The 17,336-nt window shown below is 70.6% G+C and overlaps 4 protein-coding genes across 4 annotated transcripts; 2 read left to right on the top strand and 2 right to left on the bottom strand.

Annotated features, from left to right (window-relative positions):
* Positions 1-220: 220 nt before the first annotated feature.
* On the bottom strand, positions 221-6,144 carry CYP27B1 (cytochrome P450 family 27 subfamily B member 1). The gene is made up of 9 exons (XM_066207280.1): positions 5,821-6,144; positions 4,876-5,066; positions 3,638-3,834; positions 3,177-3,383; positions 2,611-2,768; positions 2,325-2,533; positions 1,548-1,629; positions 1,226-1,465; positions 221-1,151 (listed from the first exon to the last, which is right to left on the bottom strand). Exons 1-9 carry the CDS (start codon positions 6,064-6,066, stop codon positions 1,038-1,040), a joined length of 1,644 nt encoding a protein of 547 aa, XP_066063377.1. The 5' UTR covers positions 6,067-6,144; the 3' UTR covers positions 221-1,037.
* Positions 6,145-7,191: 1,047 nt separating this feature from the next.
* METTL1 (methyltransferase 1, tRNA methylguanosine) lies at positions 7,192-9,621 on the bottom strand. The gene is made up of 6 exons (XM_066207510.1): positions 9,464-9,621; positions 9,108-9,238; positions 8,842-9,026; positions 8,398-8,511; positions 7,753-7,854; positions 7,192-7,365 (listed from the first exon to the last, which is right to left on the bottom strand). Exons 1-6 carry the CDS (start codon positions 9,619-9,621, stop codon positions 7,237-7,239), a joined length of 819 nt encoding a protein of 272 aa, XP_066063607.1. The 3' UTR covers positions 7,192-7,236.
* Positions 9,622-11,729: 2,108 nt separating this feature from the next.
* EEF1AKMT3 (EEF1A lysine methyltransferase 3) lies at positions 11,730-14,202 on the top strand. The gene is made up of 3 exons (XM_066207507.1): positions 11,730-12,221; positions 12,832-12,943; positions 13,730-14,202. The coding sequence occupies exons 1-3, from the start codon at positions 11,901-11,903 to the stop codon at positions 14,173-14,175; spliced, it is 879 nt and encodes a 292-aa protein (XP_066063604.1). The 5' UTR covers positions 11,730-11,900; the 3' UTR covers positions 14,176-14,202.
* Positions 14,203-14,586: 384 nt separating this feature from the next.
* TSFM (Ts translation elongation factor, mitochondrial) lies at positions 14,587-17,336 on the top strand. Its single transcript, XM_066207504.1, has 6 exons — positions 14,587-14,666; positions 15,055-15,186; positions 15,529-15,657; positions 15,755-15,862; positions 16,020-16,104; positions 16,823-17,336. Exons 1-6 carry the CDS (start codon positions 14,625-14,627, stop codon positions 17,239-17,241), a joined length of 915 nt encoding a protein of 304 aa, XP_066063601.1. The 5' UTR covers positions 14,587-14,624; the 3' UTR covers positions 17,242-17,336.

The raw sequence follows: 17,336 nt of genomic DNA, 5'->3' as shown, positions 1-17,336 counted from the left end.
CCCGGGGGGATCCCGACACCCCCGGAGGGGTCACACATCACCCCCTCCCCCCCCCATGGGCACCGCCCGGGGGTCCCTTTGAGCCCCACCCCCACCCCGCCCCCCCCCCCGCGGGGCCACGTCACCCCCGGGCGCACCTGGGCAGGTCGGGGCGGGTCCCCCCGTCCCCAGCCCGAGGGGGTCACGGGGCTGAGTCACGGGGGGGGGTGGGGAGGTGACACCGGAGCTCCGGCGGCACCGAAATCCCAAAATCGCTTTATTGGCCAATAAATAACCCCAAATCCCCCGGGGGGGGGGGGAGGGGGGACATCCTGGGGTCGAGGTCTCCAAGGAGTCACGGCCACCAAGGTTGGGGATACCACGGGCTTGGGGACACCTTGGGGTCAAGGCCAGCACAGGGGCTGTGACATTACTGGGGTCAAGGGCACCGTGAGGCTGGGGCTGGTACCAGGGTCTGTGTCACCGTGGGGTCAAGGCCACTGGAGTGTCAGGGCCAGGGCTGGGGACACCGCAGTGCTGGAGTCACCCACAGCCTCAGGGCCACCACGAGGTTCAGGGGCGTGATGACGTTGGGGACACTGTGGTGTCAAGGCCACTGCTGCAGTCAAGGCCACCACGGGGCTCAGTGTCAGAAGTCACCACCGGAGGGGTCAAGGTGTCTCCAGTGTCCCTGGTGGCCCCATGTCTCCAGAGGCCCTGGTGTCCCCGGTGTCCCTGGTGTCCCCAGTGTCCCTGGTGTCCCCATGTCTCCAGAGTCCCTGGTGTCCCCGGTGTCCCCAGTGTCCCCGGTGGCCCCATGTTTCCAGAGTCTCTGGTGTCCCCGGTGTCCCCATGTCTCCCGAGTCTCTGGTGTCCCCGGTGTCCCCGGTGTCCCCGGTGTCCCCATGTCTCCCGAGTCTCTGGTGTCCCCGGTGTCCCCGGTGTCCCCATGTCTCCAGAGTCTCTGGTGTCCCTGGTGTCCCCATGTCTCCCGAGTCTCTGGTGTCCCCGGTGTCCCCGGTGACCCCATGTCTCCAGAGTCTCTGGTGTCCCCGGTGTCACCGCTCTAGGAAGCGCAGGCTGATGGGGGCGGCAGGGGCCAGCAGGGTGCGGGTCATGGGGCGCACGCGGCCCCCCCCAGGCTCTGGCCGCACCTCGAAGCGCAGCAGGATCTGGGGGAGCAGGGACAGGTGAGTGACACGATGGGGACACGGCGGGGACACGGGGGGGACACGGGGACACCCACCTGCGCCAGCGCCATGTGCAGCTGCAGCTCAGCCAGGCGGCGCCCCACGCAGCTGCGCGGGCCGAGGCCGAAGGGCAGAGAGGCAAAGGGGTGCCTGGGGCCGGGGGGGTCCCCAGCAGTGTCCCCAGCAGTGTCACCCGTGTCCCTGTGGCGCAACCAGCGCTCTGGGCGGAAGGCGTCGGGCGCCGGGAAGAAGCGGCTGTCGCGGGATGTGGCGTAATGGCACAGGGTGATGAGGGTCTGCGGGGACACGGGGGTCAGCGGGGACACCCTGGGGACGCCTCGGGGACACTGGGAGCCCTGGGGTGTCCCCCCAGCTCACCTGGCGTGGCACCAGGTAGTCGCCAACACGGATGTCGCAGTTGGAGACAACGCGGGCGTTGGCTGGGATGACGGGGTACAGCCTACAGGGGGACACACAGCTGTCACCTCCCTGTCCCCATCCTCATCCCTGGCCTCATCCTCATCCTCACCTCATCCCTTCCTTGTCCCATCCTCATCCCCGCCCTGTCCTGGTCTTCATCCCCATCCTCATCTTCCTCCTTGTCCCCATCCTCATCATCCTCCTTGTCCCCATCCCTGTCCCATTCCTGTCCCCTCCTTCATCCACATCTTCAGCCCCAACCCCGACCCCTGTCCTCGTGCCCATCCCCATCCCAGTCCCCACCTTCATCCTCATCCTCATCTCCATCCTTGTCCCCATCCTCATCTCCATCCTTGTTCCCATCCTCATCCTCCTTGTCCCCATCCCTGTCCCCATTTTACCCCCAAACTCATCCCATCCTCATCCCCGTCCCCACCTGTCCCATCCCCCATCCCCACCTGTCCCATCCCCATCCCTGTCCCCACCTGTCCTATCCCCATCCCCGTCCCCACCTGTCCCATCTCCATCCCTGTCCTGTCCCTGTCCCCATCTTTATTCCTGCTCCCGTGTCCCTCACCCCTGTGCACGTCCCCATGTCCCTGTCAGCGTCCCCATTTCTGTGTCACCATCCCTGTGTCCCTCTGTGTCCCCGTGCCCACATCCCAAACCCTCTCCCCCTTCCCCATTCCCACGTGTCCTTTCCATGTCCCCCCATTGTCCCCGTGTCCCTGTCACCTGAGGGTCTCCTTCACCACAGCACGCAGCAGCGGCAGCCGTCCCAGCGCGGCGGCGGTGGCGGCAGCCGTGGCGCTGTGGTTGGTGGCACTGTCCCCGTTGGTGGCCCCATTGGTGGCAGTGGCAGCCACCAGCTCGCGGTGCAGGGCCGCCTGTGCCCCCGGGTTCCGCGCCAGCTCGTACAGGCTCCAGGCCAGCGTGCTGGCCACCTGGGGACACGGGGGACACGGTGACGTCAGTGGGGCCCACAGTGACAACAGAGACACCCCGGCGTCACCCCCCTCACCGTGTCCACCCCGGCCAGCAGCAGCTCGGTGACGTTCCCATAGATGCTGCTGACAGGGACGTGCTCCCGGGCCAGCAGGTCGGTGACACACGTGTCCCCCTCGGCCAGCGGCCCCCGCGCAGCCACCTCGGCCACGCGCCGGTCCACGTGTCCCTTGGCTGGGGACAACAACACCCCATCAGTGCCACCGTGGCCACGTCACCGAGTCCCTTGACTGGGGACAACACTCTGTCAGTGTCACCGCAGCCACATGCTATCGGTGTGTCCCTTGGGTGCAGAGGATGATGGCGTGGGACTGTCACCACGGTCATGGGACACCCCTGCGACCCCACGGGATGTCTGTGTGTCCCTTGGATGTCCCCATACCCCCTGTGTGCCCTCACCGTGTGCATCACCACGGCCCTGGGATGTCCCCCTGTGTCCCCTCAGCAGAAGGTGAGCAGGAGTGTCCCTATGGCCATGGGACATCCCCGTCTCCCTCTGGGATGTCCCCATTTGATGTCCTGGTGTCCCTGTGGGATGTCCCCATGGTGTCCCCCGTGCTCCCTGTCCCTGTGTCCCCTCACCGAAGGCAAAGAGCTGGTCCCAGGCACGGCAGAAGGCGTCCCAGGGCGCAGGGATGAGGCGCAGGAGGGGACGGGGCAGCGCCATTGTCACCAGCGTCAGGGCCAGCACCGCCCCCACGCACCGGATCACGCTGTCGGTGGCCCCGGTGGCGTCCCCGGTGTCCCCCAGGCAGCCCAGGCGGGAGGAGAACAGCACCCAGGAGATGGCTGCGGGGCAGGGGGGACATTTGGGACATGGGGACACTGGGGACATGGGAGACCCAGAGACAGGAGGGGTGGGGGGACACGGGGACCCTGAGGGGGGATCCAAGAGTCCCTGGGGACACTGGGGGACAGAAAGCGCCCGGGAGACTTGGGGGACATGGGGAATCCTGGTGGAGGACCTGGGGAGCCCTGGGGTGCCCTCTGGGGGGGTCCCAGTCCTTTGGGGTGCCCCATCCCCTTTTGGGGTCCCCTCTCACCCTCGAGGCCGAAGCGGTTGAACTCGGTGCCAATGTCAGGGACGATCCCCCGCGGGTGCTGCCGCTGCAGCCGCTGCAGCCGGGCCACCAGCTCGGCCACCACGGTGGCCACGGGGCCAGCGAAGGCCTCGGCCGCCCCCGGGCGGAGCAGCCCCCGAGCCAGCACCCGCCGCGGGCCCCGCCACGCCTCGCCCTCCCTGGGGACGGGGACACGCGTCACCGCGGCTGCGGGGGGACAGGGGACACGGGATGGGGACACGGGGATGTGTGGGGGGGACACAGAGGACAGAGGGACAGGTCAGCGTGGAGGACAGAGGACGTGGGTGAGGAGTGGGGACACTGGTGACACCGCGCATGGAGGGGACTTGGGAACACGCGGGAAGGGGGGGACAGGGACACAGGGGATGTGGATGGGGACATGGGGGACATGGATGGGGGACAGGGGACACGGGTGAAGGACAGGGACATGCAGGGACGTGGGACACAGGTAACAGGGCTTGTGGGGACATGCAGAAACGGGGTGGACAGGGACACAGGGAGGGACAAGGACATGGGGGGACAGAGGGGATGGCAGGACACGGGTGGGGGTCAGGGACACGCACAGGGACAGGGACACGGGGAGACAAGAGGCTCGAGTGGGGACACGGGGAACACGGGTGGGGGATGGGCACAGGGGGAATGGGGGGGGGAATGGGGACATGGGGGACACAAGGGGCACAGGCAGGACACAGGTGGGACACGGTCCCCCCACGAGTCAGTGCCAGGTGTGATCAGGGGCACCTGTGAGAGCCACAGCGTGCCCGTGCCCATGGTGGGGGCTGGGGGGCTGCGCAGGGGTTTGGGGTCCCTCCCCCTGCCCACGCCGGGGCCGGGCTCCCCCCGGGCAGTTACTCACATCCTGCGTGGGGGTGCGGGGGGGTAGGAGGGGGGGAGGGGGGCTGAATCACTCCTGAGTCACCCCGGGCCCCCCCGCACCCCACGGGCCCTTCCCGGAACGGGAGCGGGGGGAGCCCCTGGGGGTACAGACACCCCCAGCTCACGGGGAGCCCAGGGGGTCCCTGTGCGACCCCCCCTCCGCAGTGCGAACCCCCCAAATCCCACCTGCAGCCCCCCAGAACAAGGCTCCAAACCCCAAGCCCAGCCCGAAGACCCCCCCGAGCCGCCCCCAGCCCCCGTGCGGGGTCCCCCCGGCACTGCCAGGGTCAGCCCCCCCATAAGTGCCCCCCGTCCACACTCACAGCGTGAGCAGCCCCCCCGGCACCCCCCGGAGGCTCCGATGCTCCTTCCAGGGGCAGCTCAGGGCGCGGCTGGGCTCGGGCCCCTCCTGCCGCAGCACCTGAGCCACCAGCGCCGGCTCCGCCACGTGCACCGTGAGCACCGGCCCGAACCGGGCCTTCCAGAGCGGCCCGAACCGGGACCGGCCGTGAACCTGGGGGGGGACACGGGGGGTCACACCGGCCCGAACCGGGAATGAACCGAGTGGGGACACGGGGGGGTCACACCGGCCCAAAGAGCCTCCCGCACTGTCCTGAACTGGGACCAGCACCCCAAGGCTGGGGTACGGGGGGTCGGGGTCACCCCGGGTCACACCGGGGAGGGGAGGGGGCCCGGGGCTGCTGCAGGGGAACACGGGGTGGGACATGAGCAGCTGCAGCACAGGGGGCGGTCCTGGCGCCCCTGTGGTCCCAGACCCGCTGTGATCGCCCGGGAGTGACCTGCTCTGGTGACCTGGGGGTGGCCCTGTCCCTCTGTGCCCCCCCGGGGGTGACCCCGTCCCCGGCGCCGCTGCTCCGCCCCCGCCAGGTCCCGGCACCCACTGAGCCCGGGCTGGTCTTACCCGCGCCCGGACCCGGGGAGCAGATCGGGGTCCCAGCACCATCCCCACAAGTCCTGGGGACCAACCCCAACCGCACCCAGCCCCGGAGACAGAGATCCGTGTCCCTCCCCTCCGCAGCCCCCGGTGGGAGGACCGCGGTGCCTCCTGTCCCCTCCGAGACTCGGGGTGGTGGCACTGGGGTGCACCCTGTCCCCTCCAAACCACGACTGCGAATCCGGGGTCCTCCACACCCCAGGAGAGTGGGAGCAGGATCCCTCAGGCTCCAGGATGGGAATGGGGTCCCTCTGCCTCCTCCAAGCCCCAGGTCAGAGACCCCGCGGTTCCCGGTGCCCCCAGCCCCATTTACCTGCATCTCATGCAGCCTCCGCACCCCTCCTCGGCACAGCAGCTCGAAGATGAAGGCGGTGGAGCTCGGCCCCGGCATCTCGGCCAGGCCCCGGGGACGCCAGGGCTCCGGGGGGCGCGGGGGCTGTGCGGTGGGGGGCGGTGGGGAAGCAGCGGGGGGGATTGGGGGGCCCCGGGGGACCCCCGGCTCGGGCAGGGACTGGGACAGCCGGGCGGGCCGGGCGGGCAGGCGCAGGCTGGGGGGCATGGCGAGTCACCGGGGGCCCGAGTGGCACCGGGGGACACGGCGGGGGGCACAGCGGGGAGGGCACCGGTGACACCGGGGGATGCGGGACCCGCGGGGCCCACGGGCGGTGCTGGAGGCGGCGGGGGACACGAGGGGACACGGGAGGACACGGGGGGCTGGCGGAGCCGAGCCTCGACTGCGGGGGGGGCCCCGGGCCGGGGCTTTATAGCGCCCACGTGCAGCCCGGCAGGCCCCGCCCCCTGCGGCTTAACCACGCCCCACAACACCACACTGGGAGTCCAGCCCCGCCCCCAGGTGTGAGCCTAGCCCGCCCCCCGCCGCCTGATTTGCATAGCGGGCATCGCGGGCCAATCAGAGCGTGGCGCGGGGGCTCCGCGGCCCCGCCCCCAGGGCGCGCACACGAGAGGGGAGAACCGGGGGCGCGCACGGCCCGGACCCCTCAAATCCCCTCGCTGACACAGGGACTCCAGCAACCCCAAATCCCCCCGGTGACACCCCCAACCCCGCCGGTGACACAGGGACTGTGACCCCCCAAATCCCCCCGGTGACACCCCCAACCCCGCCGGTGACACAGGGACTGTGACCCCCCAAATTCCCCCGGTGACACCTCCAGCCCCGCCGGTGACACAGGGACTGTGACCCCCCAAATCCCCCCGGTGACACCCCCAGCACCCCAAAACCGGGCACGGGCCCACGGGGAGTATTTTGGGAGGGGCCGGGGGGTCCGTGTCCCCGCGGCGGGAGGGGACACGCCGCAGCCCCTGTGCCCCGCTCCCAGCCCCACCAGTGCCACCAGTCCCGCGGGCGGCCCGGGGGAGGGGCTGGTCCCGCTGGGGGACACGGGGGGGACACACGGGGGGTTGGGGGGGACACACGGCTGCCCCCTCCTCCTCCCCAGTCCCGAATTCCCGGGAATTTCCGCCTTGCACCACCGGCCGTTGGAAAACCCCCGGCTGTGTGTGTGTGAAGGGGATGTCACTGTCACCCCTCCCGGGGGGTTTCTGCGATGGGGAAACTGAGGCAGGAAGCGGCTCCGGACTCCCCGTTTTTTAGGGGGGAGGGGGCGATTCCCGGCACCCTCCGTGGGGCGGGGGAGGGTCCGGGGGCGAGCGGACAGAGCGGGGCTTGGGGACACTCGGCGACTTTATTCCGACAGGGACAAAGGGGGGCTCAGGGCCCCCCCGGGGGGGGGTCGGGGCGGCGGCGGAACACGGCGGCGCTGGGGGGGCGCCCCGCCCGCTGCGCCTTCTGCCCCTCCTCCGTCACCGACGGCAGCAGCGGCACCAGCGGGTCCGCGGCCTGCGGGGGGGCACAGGGACAACGCGGGGCCCTCAGCGACACGGCGGTGACAGCCCAGGGACCTCCTCGGTGAGCCCCAACTGCCCCCGCCGTGAACCTCCCCATGTGCCCCCCCAGTGTCACCCCAGAACCTCCAGTCGGCCACCCAGTGCCCCCCAGTAACCCCAGTGTCCCCCGGTAACCCCAGCGTACCCCAGTGCCGTCCCCCCATCCACTCCTGTGCCCCCCAGTGCCCCCAGTTCCCCCCGAGTAACCCCACTTCCCCCAGTGCCCCGCAGTATTCCCTAGTAACTCCAGTTCCCCCCAGTGCCCCCCAGTGTCTCCCAGTTCCCCCCAGTGTCTCCCAGTTCCCCCCAGTTCCCCCCAGTGTCCCCCAGTTGCTCTCACCAGCTGGGCAGGGGGCAGGGGCTCAAACAGGGGGTGCTCCCCAAAATGTTTCAGCATCCACTGGTGCAGCTCAGGCACGTCTGTCACCGTGTACACCAGGCCCTGGGCACCCCAAAAACACCGTGACACCCCAAAACACCATGTGCACCCCAAAAACACCGTGTGCACCCCAAAAACCACTGTGTGCATCCTGGGCACCCCAAAACCACCGTGACACCCCAAAACCACCGTGTACACCCCAAAAACACCGTGTACACCCCAACCTCCCCCATGTGTACACCTTGGGCACCCTAAAAACACCGTGACACCCCAAAAACACCCTGTGTGCACCCCAACCCATCCTGTCTGCACCCTGGGCACCCCAAAAACACCGTGACACCCCAAAAACCACCGTGTACACCAGGCCCTGGGGAACTTCAGAATCAGGGCCACCCCAAAACCTCCCAGCCCCAGGACAGCCGGACCCCTCTGCCCCCCAACAACCCCAGAGGAGCCCCAGGAACTCAGAGACGCCTGGGGAGGGGCAGGGGGAATTGGGGACCCTTGTGGGGGACAGGGGCCGCTCCCAGGGGCACAGCGAGGACGTGGGGGTGTGGTGCAGAGCCCGGGGGGGGTTTGGGGGGATCAGGGGTTTTGGGGGCTCACCCCGGGGCGCAGCACGTAGCCGTACTCGGCCAGCATGGCGGGGCTGATGATCCTCCACTTGTGCTTGGTGCGCTTGAAATGGGGGTCAGGGAACAGGAAAAACAGCTTGGAGAGCTGGGGGGGTGGAATGGGGGGCGTGGGGGGGTCAGTGCCCCATCAACACTGGACCCCCCAGACCCCCAGAGGGCAGGGGAAGGGGGGTCCCATGGGAAGGAATTGGGATGTCCAGCGGGGGGCCTTTGGGATGTTTTGGGGCTCAGGGAGTGCTGGGGGGGCACCCAGGGGTGTCCCCAGGGAGATGGTCACGGCATTTTCAGGGTGCCAGGAGCGGGGCAGGTGTTTCCCAGGCTTTGGGGTGGGGGTGGGGGGGGTCTCAGAGGACACAGGAATTCCAGCGAGTGTCGGGGTGCGGTTTTTTTTTTTTTTGGGGGGGGGGTGTCTCACCTGGGCGCGGCGGAAGAAGTGCGGCAGGTGTTTCATGGCGTTGCCCCTGACACAGGCCACGTTGCCGAAGCGGCCGGGCTGAGCCGCCCGCAGCGCCCGGATCCGAGCGCGGGTGAACGCGGCCACCTTCCCCCGCAGCTCCAGCCCCAGCGACAGCGTGTGCGGGAAGCGCTCGGCCAGCGCCACTGCGGGGACACGCGGTGAGACCCCCCCGGCATCACCGAGCCCCCCCAGCCCCTGTGCCCCCCGGTGCCCCCCGTGCTCACCCAGCAGCCCCCCGTAGCCGCAGCCCACGTCTGCGAACTCCACGCGGGCCGGGGGGGTCCCGGGGGGGGCGTCGGGCGGGAAGAAAGTCGGGAAGAGCGAGGCCCAGTCCATGTCCTGAGGGCGGGAGGGGCTGCGGGCAGCGCGGGGCCGTTACCGCCCGGGAACCGGAGCACCGGGGGGGACGCAAGGGCGGTCGGTGTGACCGGGAGGGGACGGGGAGTGAGGGGGATCCAGCCCGGCTGCTCCTGGGCGCGGCCACGTTACCGGCGGCGCCCCCCGGGGCCATGGCGGGGATCCCGCCGCTCCCGGCCCGGGGGGTCCCGGGGGGAGTTTCCGGGCGGCTCCCCGCACTCACTAGCGCAGGGTGTGGTCGGCCAGCGGGTTTGAGTGCGCGCGCTGTCGGTAGAAGCGCTTCTGAGGCGGCACAGGCGCCTCCTCCTCCTCCGCCGCCATGGCTGCACGGCGCGGCGCGGGATAGTGATGTAATCGCGGGGCGCGGGGTTGTGACGTCATTTGTACCCTGCCAGGGCGGTGCGTCTCGGCTGCCCCCCCCCCCAAGCTCACAGCGCCCCCTGTCGGCTCAGCGCCCTCCCCAGTGCTCCCAGTGTCCCTCCCCAGTGCTCCCAGTTCCCCCCCCAGTGCCCCCCAGTGCCCCTCCCTAGTGTTCCCAGTGCCCCCCAGTGCTCCCAGTTCCCCCCAGTGTCCCTCCCCAGTGCTCCCAGTTTTCCTCCAGTGGTCCCAGCGCCCCCAGGTCCTCCCATTTCCTCCCCCCCCCAGCGCTCCCAGTTCCCCCCACTGCCTCCAGTACTCCCAGTTCCCCCCAGCTCTCCCAGTGGCCCCCCAGTGTCCCCCAGTCCTCCCAGTCTACCCAGTGTTCCCAGTTCCCACAGTGCCGCCAGTGCCCCCCAGTTCCCCCGGTGCCCCCCACTACCCTCAGTCCCCACAGTGTCCCCAGGTCCCCTCGACCCCCCCAGTGTCTCCCGCACCCCGCAGCCCCCCCAGTGCTCCCAGCACCCCCAGTGTTCCCAGTCCCGTCCCCCCCTCCGCGGGCTCTTCCCGCTCGGGGCGGTTTGGGGAATTCGGCTGCGGCCAAGCCGGGGGCGATTTCTGGGAACCCCCCGGGGGGGGGAGAGTTGAGCAATGTGGGGCCAGAACCCGCCCGGCCCGGCCCGTCCCGTCCGCTCCCTTCGGGGATTCCGGGAACGGCTCCGGGCGGGGAGTCCCGGGCCGGGGCGGGGGGGGACGGGGGGACGAAGAGACCGACCCCTCCCCCAGGGCGCCCCGACCCCCCCAGAGCGCCCCGACCCCCCCCAGGGCGTCCCGCCCCAGCGCTGACCCCGGGGGACACCAGGGGACACCGGGGCCACCACCATCATTAACCCGGTGACGCAGGCGGTGACGCAGCTGCGCGGGGGGTCCCGGGGGGGGGGGTTGTTCATTGCCCCGCGGGACCCCCGGGGCCACCCCCTCACCCCCCCCCCCCCCCCGGTCACTGGGGTGGCACCGGGGGCGGGTGTGTGACAGCCCGCGCGGGGGACAGCATGGAGGGGGTGACACCGGGAGGGTGGCACGGGGAGTGGCGTTGGGGACTGGAGGAAGGCTGGCACTGCGTCCCTCTCCAGGGACAGGGTGAGCTGGGGCAGGGGGACACCGGTGAGGGCCACGGGGCTGGGGACAGCAAGGACAAGGAGTGCACAAGGGACACACTGGACAAGGACAGCGAGGACGGGGACGTGGGACCGGGGACATCAGGATGAGGGACATGGGGCCACGTACACCGTGGCTGAGGCCACCAGGGCTGGGGACACCGGGACTGGGGAACAGCAGGGACACCAGGGGGACAGGGACACTGGGACTGGGGACACGGGTGTGACAGGGACACGGACAGCTGGACCCAAGGACAGGTGGATGAGGCACACAGGCCCGGGGACACCCTGACCAGGGACACTGGGATCAGGGACATCAGGGCCCCAGGGCTGTGGTGGCACTGGTGGCACTGGTGTTGACGGGACAGTGACAGGAAGGGACAGGTGGTGGCTTTGGGAGGAGCCCCTGGAGGGACTGGTGGGGTGAGATGGGGACAGGGCTGGGAGTGGGGTGACACTGGGGACAGGGAGACAGGGGACAACAGGGACCGGGGCTGAGCAGGGATGGCCTGGGGACATTTGGGGACAGGGGAGCCGACAAGGGCACGGCGGGAGGGGACAGTGGGATAGGGCAGGGGACACCGGGATGGGACAGGGGACACCGGGACCGGGCTCTGCTGTGCTGGGGAGGAGAAAGGGGACACAAGGAGCACTGGGGACTGCCTTGGGGACACCAGAGATGGAGCAGGGGACATTAGGACCCACCCGCTGACACCGGGATGGGGCAGGCGACACTGGGGACACCGGGGGACATCGGGATGGAAGAGGGGACTGGGCGACACGGCAGGGGACACCTAGGGATGTGAGGGGACACCGGGACGGGGAAGGGACAGGCCAAGGGACAGCAGGGACCCACCAGGGGACACTGGGATATAGGATGGGACACGGGGGTGGGGCAGGGGACACCGGGGGACATCGAGGGGCACTGGGGGACACCAGGGGACACCGATACGGGGAAAGGGACATCTGGGGACACCGGGGGACACCAGGGGACACCAGGGGACGCCGGACCTCCCCCTCGGGACTGCGGGCCGGGACCGAGCGCTCGCCGTGGGCGGAGCCCCATCACCTGCAGAGGGGGCGTGGCTTGACCGGCATCGGCCAATCAGAGTCGGGGGCTCGACCCGGCCCCGCCCCTTTTCCACGATGGCGGCGCCCGGGAGCCACGTGGGCACCGGGGGGAGCCGGGAGGCGGAGGAAGAGAACGGAGAAGAGGAAGAGGAAGAGGAAGAGGAAGAGGAAGAGGAAGAGGAAGAGGAAGAGGAAAAGGAAGAGGAAGAGGAAGAGGAAGAGGAAGAGGAAGAGGAAGAGGAAGAAGCGGCGCTGCGGGCCGTGTTCCCCCGCGACCCCGCGCTCTTCGCCGAGTTCTTCCCGGAGCAGCGCCGGTTCCGGCTGTGCGGGCGCGTCCTGCGCATCGCGGAGCACCACGGGCCGCGCCTCGGGCCCGCCGGGGCCGTCTGGGAGGCGGTGAGCGGCACCGGGGCGGGCGGGGGGTGGGGAGCACGGCGGAAGTTCCGCGGCCGCCGGGGCTGTGGGTGACATCCCGGGGGACACCGAGTTCTGGGGGGGTCCCGGGAAACAGCGGGGGATGGGGAAAGCCGGGGCATATCGGGGACACCGGGAGCGGGGATGTGACATCCCGGCCGTACCGGGGCACGGGGTGGCGGGGGATCCCGGGGGGGACACACACGACACCCCGGGGGTGGCAGGAGGGATGGGCGGTGGCGGACCCCCAGAGAACGGGGGTCCCGGGAGCGTTGTGACTTCGCGGCGGGCACCGGGGGTGATGTTTGGGCTGGGTACCGAGTGATGGAACGGGAACACCGGAGGGGGTGGAAGCACCGGGAATGGGCACCCTGAGAGGATGGGGCTGCTGGGCGGGGTGAGGGGTCCTGGCCATCCTCGGGCACTGGTGGCCACTCCGGGGGGGGGTCACTGGGGCTGGGAGTGTCCCTGGGGGGTGGAGGGGCCCCGGGGTTGGGGTTTGTCCCTACGGACCCGCGGGAGGGTCAGGGGGACTCCGTGGGCTGGGTCCCCCCACAGTGCCACCCCCGAGCCCCCCCTTTGTGCCCCCCAGGCGCTGTCCCTGTGCCGGTTCCTGGGCGAGCAGAACCTGGAGCTGTCGGGGCGGCGGGTTCTGGAGCTGGGGGCCGGTACCGGCATCGTGGGCATCTTCGCTGCCATGTTGGGTGCGCGGGGGGCACTCTGGGGGTGGGGGGAGACACTTATGAGGCTGGGGAGGACACCCGTGGATTGGGGAGGTCCCCATTCCCCTGCCCAGTACAGAACTGGAAACTGGTGTGAGCAGCCCTGGAGTTTATTTGGATCCGGGGGATCCACGGGGGGTTAATTCCCCTTTTGACTTTATTGGGGTCGAGGAGGGTTTGGGGAGGTGCAGTGGGGGTGACTCTCACTCTGGCTCGAGGTTTTTTGGAGGTGTAGGGGGCGTGGTTTACTGGGATTTTGGGGTGGGGGTGTCTGATGGCGTGACCCTCACCCTGGCTCGGGTCTTTTTTTGGGGGGTGGGGTGTTCAAGGGGGTGACTCTCAGTTTGGCTCCGGGTTTTGGGGGTGTAGGGGGGGGGTTTGCTGGAATTTGGGGTGGGGTGTCCAGGGGGTGCCCCTCACCTTGTCTCGGGTTTTGGGGTTTTTTTTTGGGGGGGGTCGTTTACTGGTATTTAGGGGTGGGGTGTTCAAAGGCGGTGACCCTCACTTTGACTTGGCTTTTTTTGGGGGGGAGTGGTTTACTGAGATTTTGGGGTGGGGTGTCCGAGGGGGTGACCCTCACTCTGACTTGGGGTTTTGGGATTTTGGGGTGGGGTGTCCGAGGGGGTGACCCTCACTCTGACTCGGGGTTTTGGGATTTTGGGGTGGGGTGTCCGAGAGGCAGTGACCCACACGCCGACTCCGGTTAATTCGGGTCGGGGGGGCTGCTCAGAGGGCCGCACCCCGCTGACAGCCGCGCTGCCGGCGCAGGGGCGGAGGTGACGCTCACGGACCGTCCCCCGGCGCTGCCGCAGCTGCGGGAGAACGCGCGGCGGAACTTCCCGGGGGACACGGCGGGGACACCGCGGGTGCGGGCGCTGCGCTGGGGCCGGGACCAGCGCCGCTTCCCCGCCAAATTCCACCTCATCCTGGGCTCCGACATCGTGTACGACCCCCGCGCCTTCGGCCCGCTCCTGGGCACCCTCCGGCACCTGCTGGTGCCCCCGGCCCAGGCGCTGCTCAGCGCCCGCCGGCGGGGGGGCGACGCCGGCTCCTCCCGATTCTTCCGCCACACGTTGCCCCCGTTTTTTCGGGTGCAGCTGCTGCGGCGGGAGCCCGAGGGGGACATCGAGATCTACGCGGTGACCCCCCGGGAGGGAGCGGGGGGAGCCCCGCTGGTGCTGGGCGCTCTTACCGGGGCTCCGGAGGGCGATTAAACGCTCCCGATGGGGGGGCTCAGTTCAGCCGGTTGTGTGTGATTTGGGGGTGTTTGGGGAGGGGGGGATCCAGTCGGGGGGGGGCGGCTGGACGGGGCGGGGGGTGCTCTATGCGGGATGGGGAGGGGGATTTGGAAAGGCCGGGGGGGTCCTTGCGGGTCGGGGTCTCTGTGGGGGTGTGCAGGGGACGGTGAGGGCTGGGGGTGCTCTCCAGGGGCCCAGGGAGGGGGGTCGGTAGGGCCGGGGGGTCTCACGGGTGCGTGGGGGGTTCGGGCCGGGCACTTGGAGGTCCCCCTCCCCAAATTCCCCTCCAGCCGATCCCGCGGCTCCGGCGCGCCTGCGCTGACGTCGCACACGCGCAGCCAATCGCGCCCCCCGCTACTCTGACCCTTCCCGGCGCCCGTAGCGCGGCGCAGTGACGTCACGCGGCGCGCCGCGGGCAGGCCGGGATGCAGCGCGCGGCGCTGGGCGCGCTCGGGGGGGCGGCACGGGTGAGCGGGACCCCCCCGGGACGCCCGGCCCATCCCCCGGGACCCCCCGACACCCCCCGGGACGCCCGGCCCGTCCCCCGGGACCCCCCGGCCCGTCCCCCGGGACCCCCCGACACCCCCCGGGACGCCCGACCCATCCCCCGGGACTCCCCCGGGACCCCCGGCCCATCCCCCGGGACCCCCCGCCCCCACTCAGCGCTTCCCCACCCCCCCTCCGGTACCCCCCCGTGACCCCCCCCCCATGCCGGGACACTCCCCGCGCCCACCGGGACCTCCCCGTGCCCCTCCCCCATCCCGGGATCCCCCATCCCGCACCCCCCGGGACCCCCCCCCAGACCCTCGGGGACCCCTCCCCGGTGCCGCCGACCCCCCCGGTGTGTCTCCGCAGGTCTCCCCGCGCCGCTGGCTGAGCGCGGCCCCGCCGGCGCTGCGGGAGCTGCGGGAGCTGCGGGCGCGCACCGGGCAGCCGGTGATGCGCTGCCGGGAGGCGCTGGAGCGGGCGGGGGGCGACCTGCAGAAGGTGCGGGAGAGGGGGGCGAGAACCGGGGGGGGGGGGGGGTCACTTGTGGTGGTGGGGGGGACCCGGGGGGACAGCGGGGTGGGGGACACCAAACCCGGGAGGAGAACGATGAGGACCGAGGGGAGGTGGAGCTGGCGGGGGGATGAGCAGAGTGACGGGGAACGCGGGGGACTCCGGGGGTCGCGGGGGGTCCCTGGGGCAGCTGGGGTCGAGGAGCCCCGGCCCCTGGTGGGGTTGGGGTCTGCTCTGTGTCCTCCCCGTGTCCCCCAGGCTGAGGGGCTGTGTCAGGGGACACCGGCATGACCCTGTCCCCTCCCATGTCCCCTCCCGCTGTCCCCCCAGGCCGAGGCGTGGCTCGAGGCCGAGTCCCGCCGCCGGGGCTGGGCCCGCGCTGCCGCCGCCGGCGCTCACCGGGCACGGGAGGGGCTCGTGGGGGTCCTGAGCCACGGCTCGGCCGCCGTCATGGTGGAGGTGAGTGACGGCGTTTTGGGGGGGATCCCCAATTTCCCCCGGCGGGGGTCTCTGTGTCCCCAGAGTCACCGCGTGTCCCCCCCACCACCCCCCCCAGGTGAACTGCGAGACGGATTTCGTGGCACGGACCCCCGACTTCCAGCAGCTTGTGGAGATGGCGGCCAGGGGGGTCCTGGGGCTCTGCCAGGGCGCCTCGGGCACCAAGGTGGGGGGGCTGGGGGGGCACAGAGGGTGTGGGGTTGTTGGGGGGTGTTGGGGTGCTGGGGGAGGGTCTGGGGGTGCTGGGGGAGGGTTTGGGGGTGTTGGGGGAGGGTTTGGGGGTGTCAGGGAGCCCCTGTGACCTCTGCCCCACCCCCCCCCAGCACCTGCTGCGGGAGGATGAGCTGGCCCAGCTGCGGGCGGGGGACGGGGGGGACCTGCTGAGTGAGCACCTGGCGCTGGCCATGGGTGAGTGGGGACCCCAGTCCTGTCCCAGTGTGCCCAGTGCCTGTCCCACCACTCCCAGTCTGCCCAGTGCCCTTTCTGTGCCCATCCCAGTTTGCCTCCTTGTCCCTTCCTTTACGTCCCGAGTCCCCTAAACCCTAACTCCCCGTGATGCCAAGCAACCACCCCAGTGCCCAAACCCTGCCAGTCCCTGTGCCCCAAAAGCTGCCAATCCCAGCGTCCCTAAACCCTGCCAGCCCCAGTGTCCCCAGTCCCAGTGTCCCCAGTGCCTGTCCCAGTGTCCCCAGTCCCAGTGTCCCTAGTGCCTGTCCCTGTGTCCCCAGCCCCAGTGTCCCCAGCCCCAGTGTCCCCAGTGCCTGTCCCTGTGTCCCCAGTCCCAGTGTCCCAAGTGCCAGCCCGTGTCCCCAGTGTCAGCCCCAGTGTCCCCAGTGTCAGCCCCAGTGTCCCCAGTGCCAGGCCCAGTGTCCCCAGTGTCAGCCCCAGTGTCCCCAGTCCCAGTGTCCCCAGTCCCAGTGTCCCCAGTGCCAGCCCCAGTGTCCCCAGTGTCCCTGTCCGGGCCGGGCACAACCCCTGGGACAGCTCCAGAGGGGATCTCTGGGCTGGGGACAGGCTGCTCCAGGACCATTTCCAGGGGCTTCTGCTCTCTCTGAGGGGCCCATCCCCACTCCCCATCCCATTTCTGGGGGTGCTGGTGGTGACATCCCCCCTCTGTCCCCCGCAGGCCGCCTGGGCGAGCGGCTGGCCCTGCGCCGGGCCGCGTGGCTGCGGGCCCCCGGCGGCTTCGTGGCCACCTACGCTCACGGCTGGGTGCCCCCCGGGCCCCCCGTGGCCATGGGCACCTACGGGGCGCTGGTGGCCTGTGGGGGGCCGGCCCCGGGGCCCCCCACGCCCGAGCTGCAGGAGTTGGGGCGCAGGGTGGCCCAGCACGTGGTGGGGATGGCGCCCACGGCGCTGGGGAGCCCCGAGGACGAGCTGGGAGGGGACACGGAGACGCGGCTGCTGGCGCAGGGCTCCCTCCTGGAGCCGGGGGTGTCCCTGGGCCGGTACCTGCGGGAACGGGGCGGGCTCCAGGTCTGGGATTTCCTGCGCTTCCAGTGCGGGGAGGAGCCCCCCCAGGAGGCCTGTGCCCCCCCAGCCTGAGGGAGGGGGCTCAGGGGGGTTCAGCCCCCCTGGGGGGACACGCACTGTGCAGCCCAGGCCGGGGGATGAGGCTGAATAAAGGTGCACAAGAAGCA

The sequence above is a fragment of the Chamaea fasciata genome, unplaced genomic scaffold, assembly GCF_029207755.1.
Source record: "Chamaea fasciata isolate MVZ Bird 193981 ecotype frontalis unplaced genomic scaffold, bChaFas1.0.hap1 SCAF_41, whole genome shotgun sequence".
Classification (NCBI taxonomy): Eukaryota; Metazoa; Chordata; class Aves; order Passeriformes; family Sylviidae; genus Chamaea; species Chamaea fasciata.
The sequence above is the reverse complement of the archived record's forward strand: the minus strand, read 5'-3'. Positions and strand labels throughout refer to the sequence as shown.

Bases quoted from the DNA above. Each gene is read 5' to 3' on its own strand.
- TSFM (XM_066207504.1), top strand. From the start codon at position 14,625: ATGCAGCGCGCGGCGCTGGGCGCGCTCGGGGGGGCGGCACGG. The intron at 14,667-15,054 runs GTGAGCGGGACC...GTGTCTCCGCAG, and splicing joins CGCTCGGGGGGGCGGCACGG to GTCTCCCCGCGCCGCTGGCT. The intron at 16,105-16,822 runs GTGAGTGGGGAC...TGTCCCCCGCAG, and splicing joins GCACCTGGCGCTGGCCATGG to GCCGCCTGGGCGAGCGGCTG.
- EEF1AKMT3 (XM_066207507.1), top strand. From the start codon at position 11,901: ATGGCGGCGCCCGGGAGCCACGTGGGCACCGGGGGGAGCCGGGAGGCG. The intron at 12,222-12,831 runs GTGAGCGGCACC...TGTGCCCCCCAG, and splicing joins CCGGGGCCGTCTGGGAGGCG to GCGCTGTCCCTGTGCCGGTT. The intron at 12,944-13,729 runs GTGCGCGGGGGG...CTGCCGGCGCAG, and splicing joins CATCTTCGCTGCCATGTTGG to GGGCGGAGGTGACGCTCACG.
- METTL1 (XM_066207510.1), bottom strand. From the start codon at position 9,621: ATGACGTCACAACCCCGCGCCCCGCGATTACATCACTATCCCGCGCCG. The intron at 8,512-8,841 runs GTGAGACACCCC...CCACCCCCCCAG, and splicing joins ACTTCTTCCGCCGCGCCCAG to CTCTCCAAGCTGTTTTTCCT. The intron at 7,366-7,752 runs GTGAGAGCAACT...GCCCCCCCGCAG, and splicing joins CCCTGCCCCCTGCCCAGCTG to GCCGCGGACCCGCTGGTGCC.
- CYP27B1 (XM_066207280.1), bottom strand. From the start codon at position 6,066: ATGCCCCCCAGCCTGCGCCTGCCCGCCCGGCCCGCCCGGCTGTCCCAG. The intron at 3,384-3,637 runs GTGAGAGGGGAC...CCTGCCCCGCAG, and splicing joins CAACCGCTTCGGCCTCGAGG to CCATCTCCTGGGTGCTGTTC. The intron at 2,769-3,176 runs GTGAGGGGACAC...TGTTGTCCCCAG, and splicing joins GGACCAGCTCTTTGCCTTCG to CCAAGGGACACGTGGACCGG.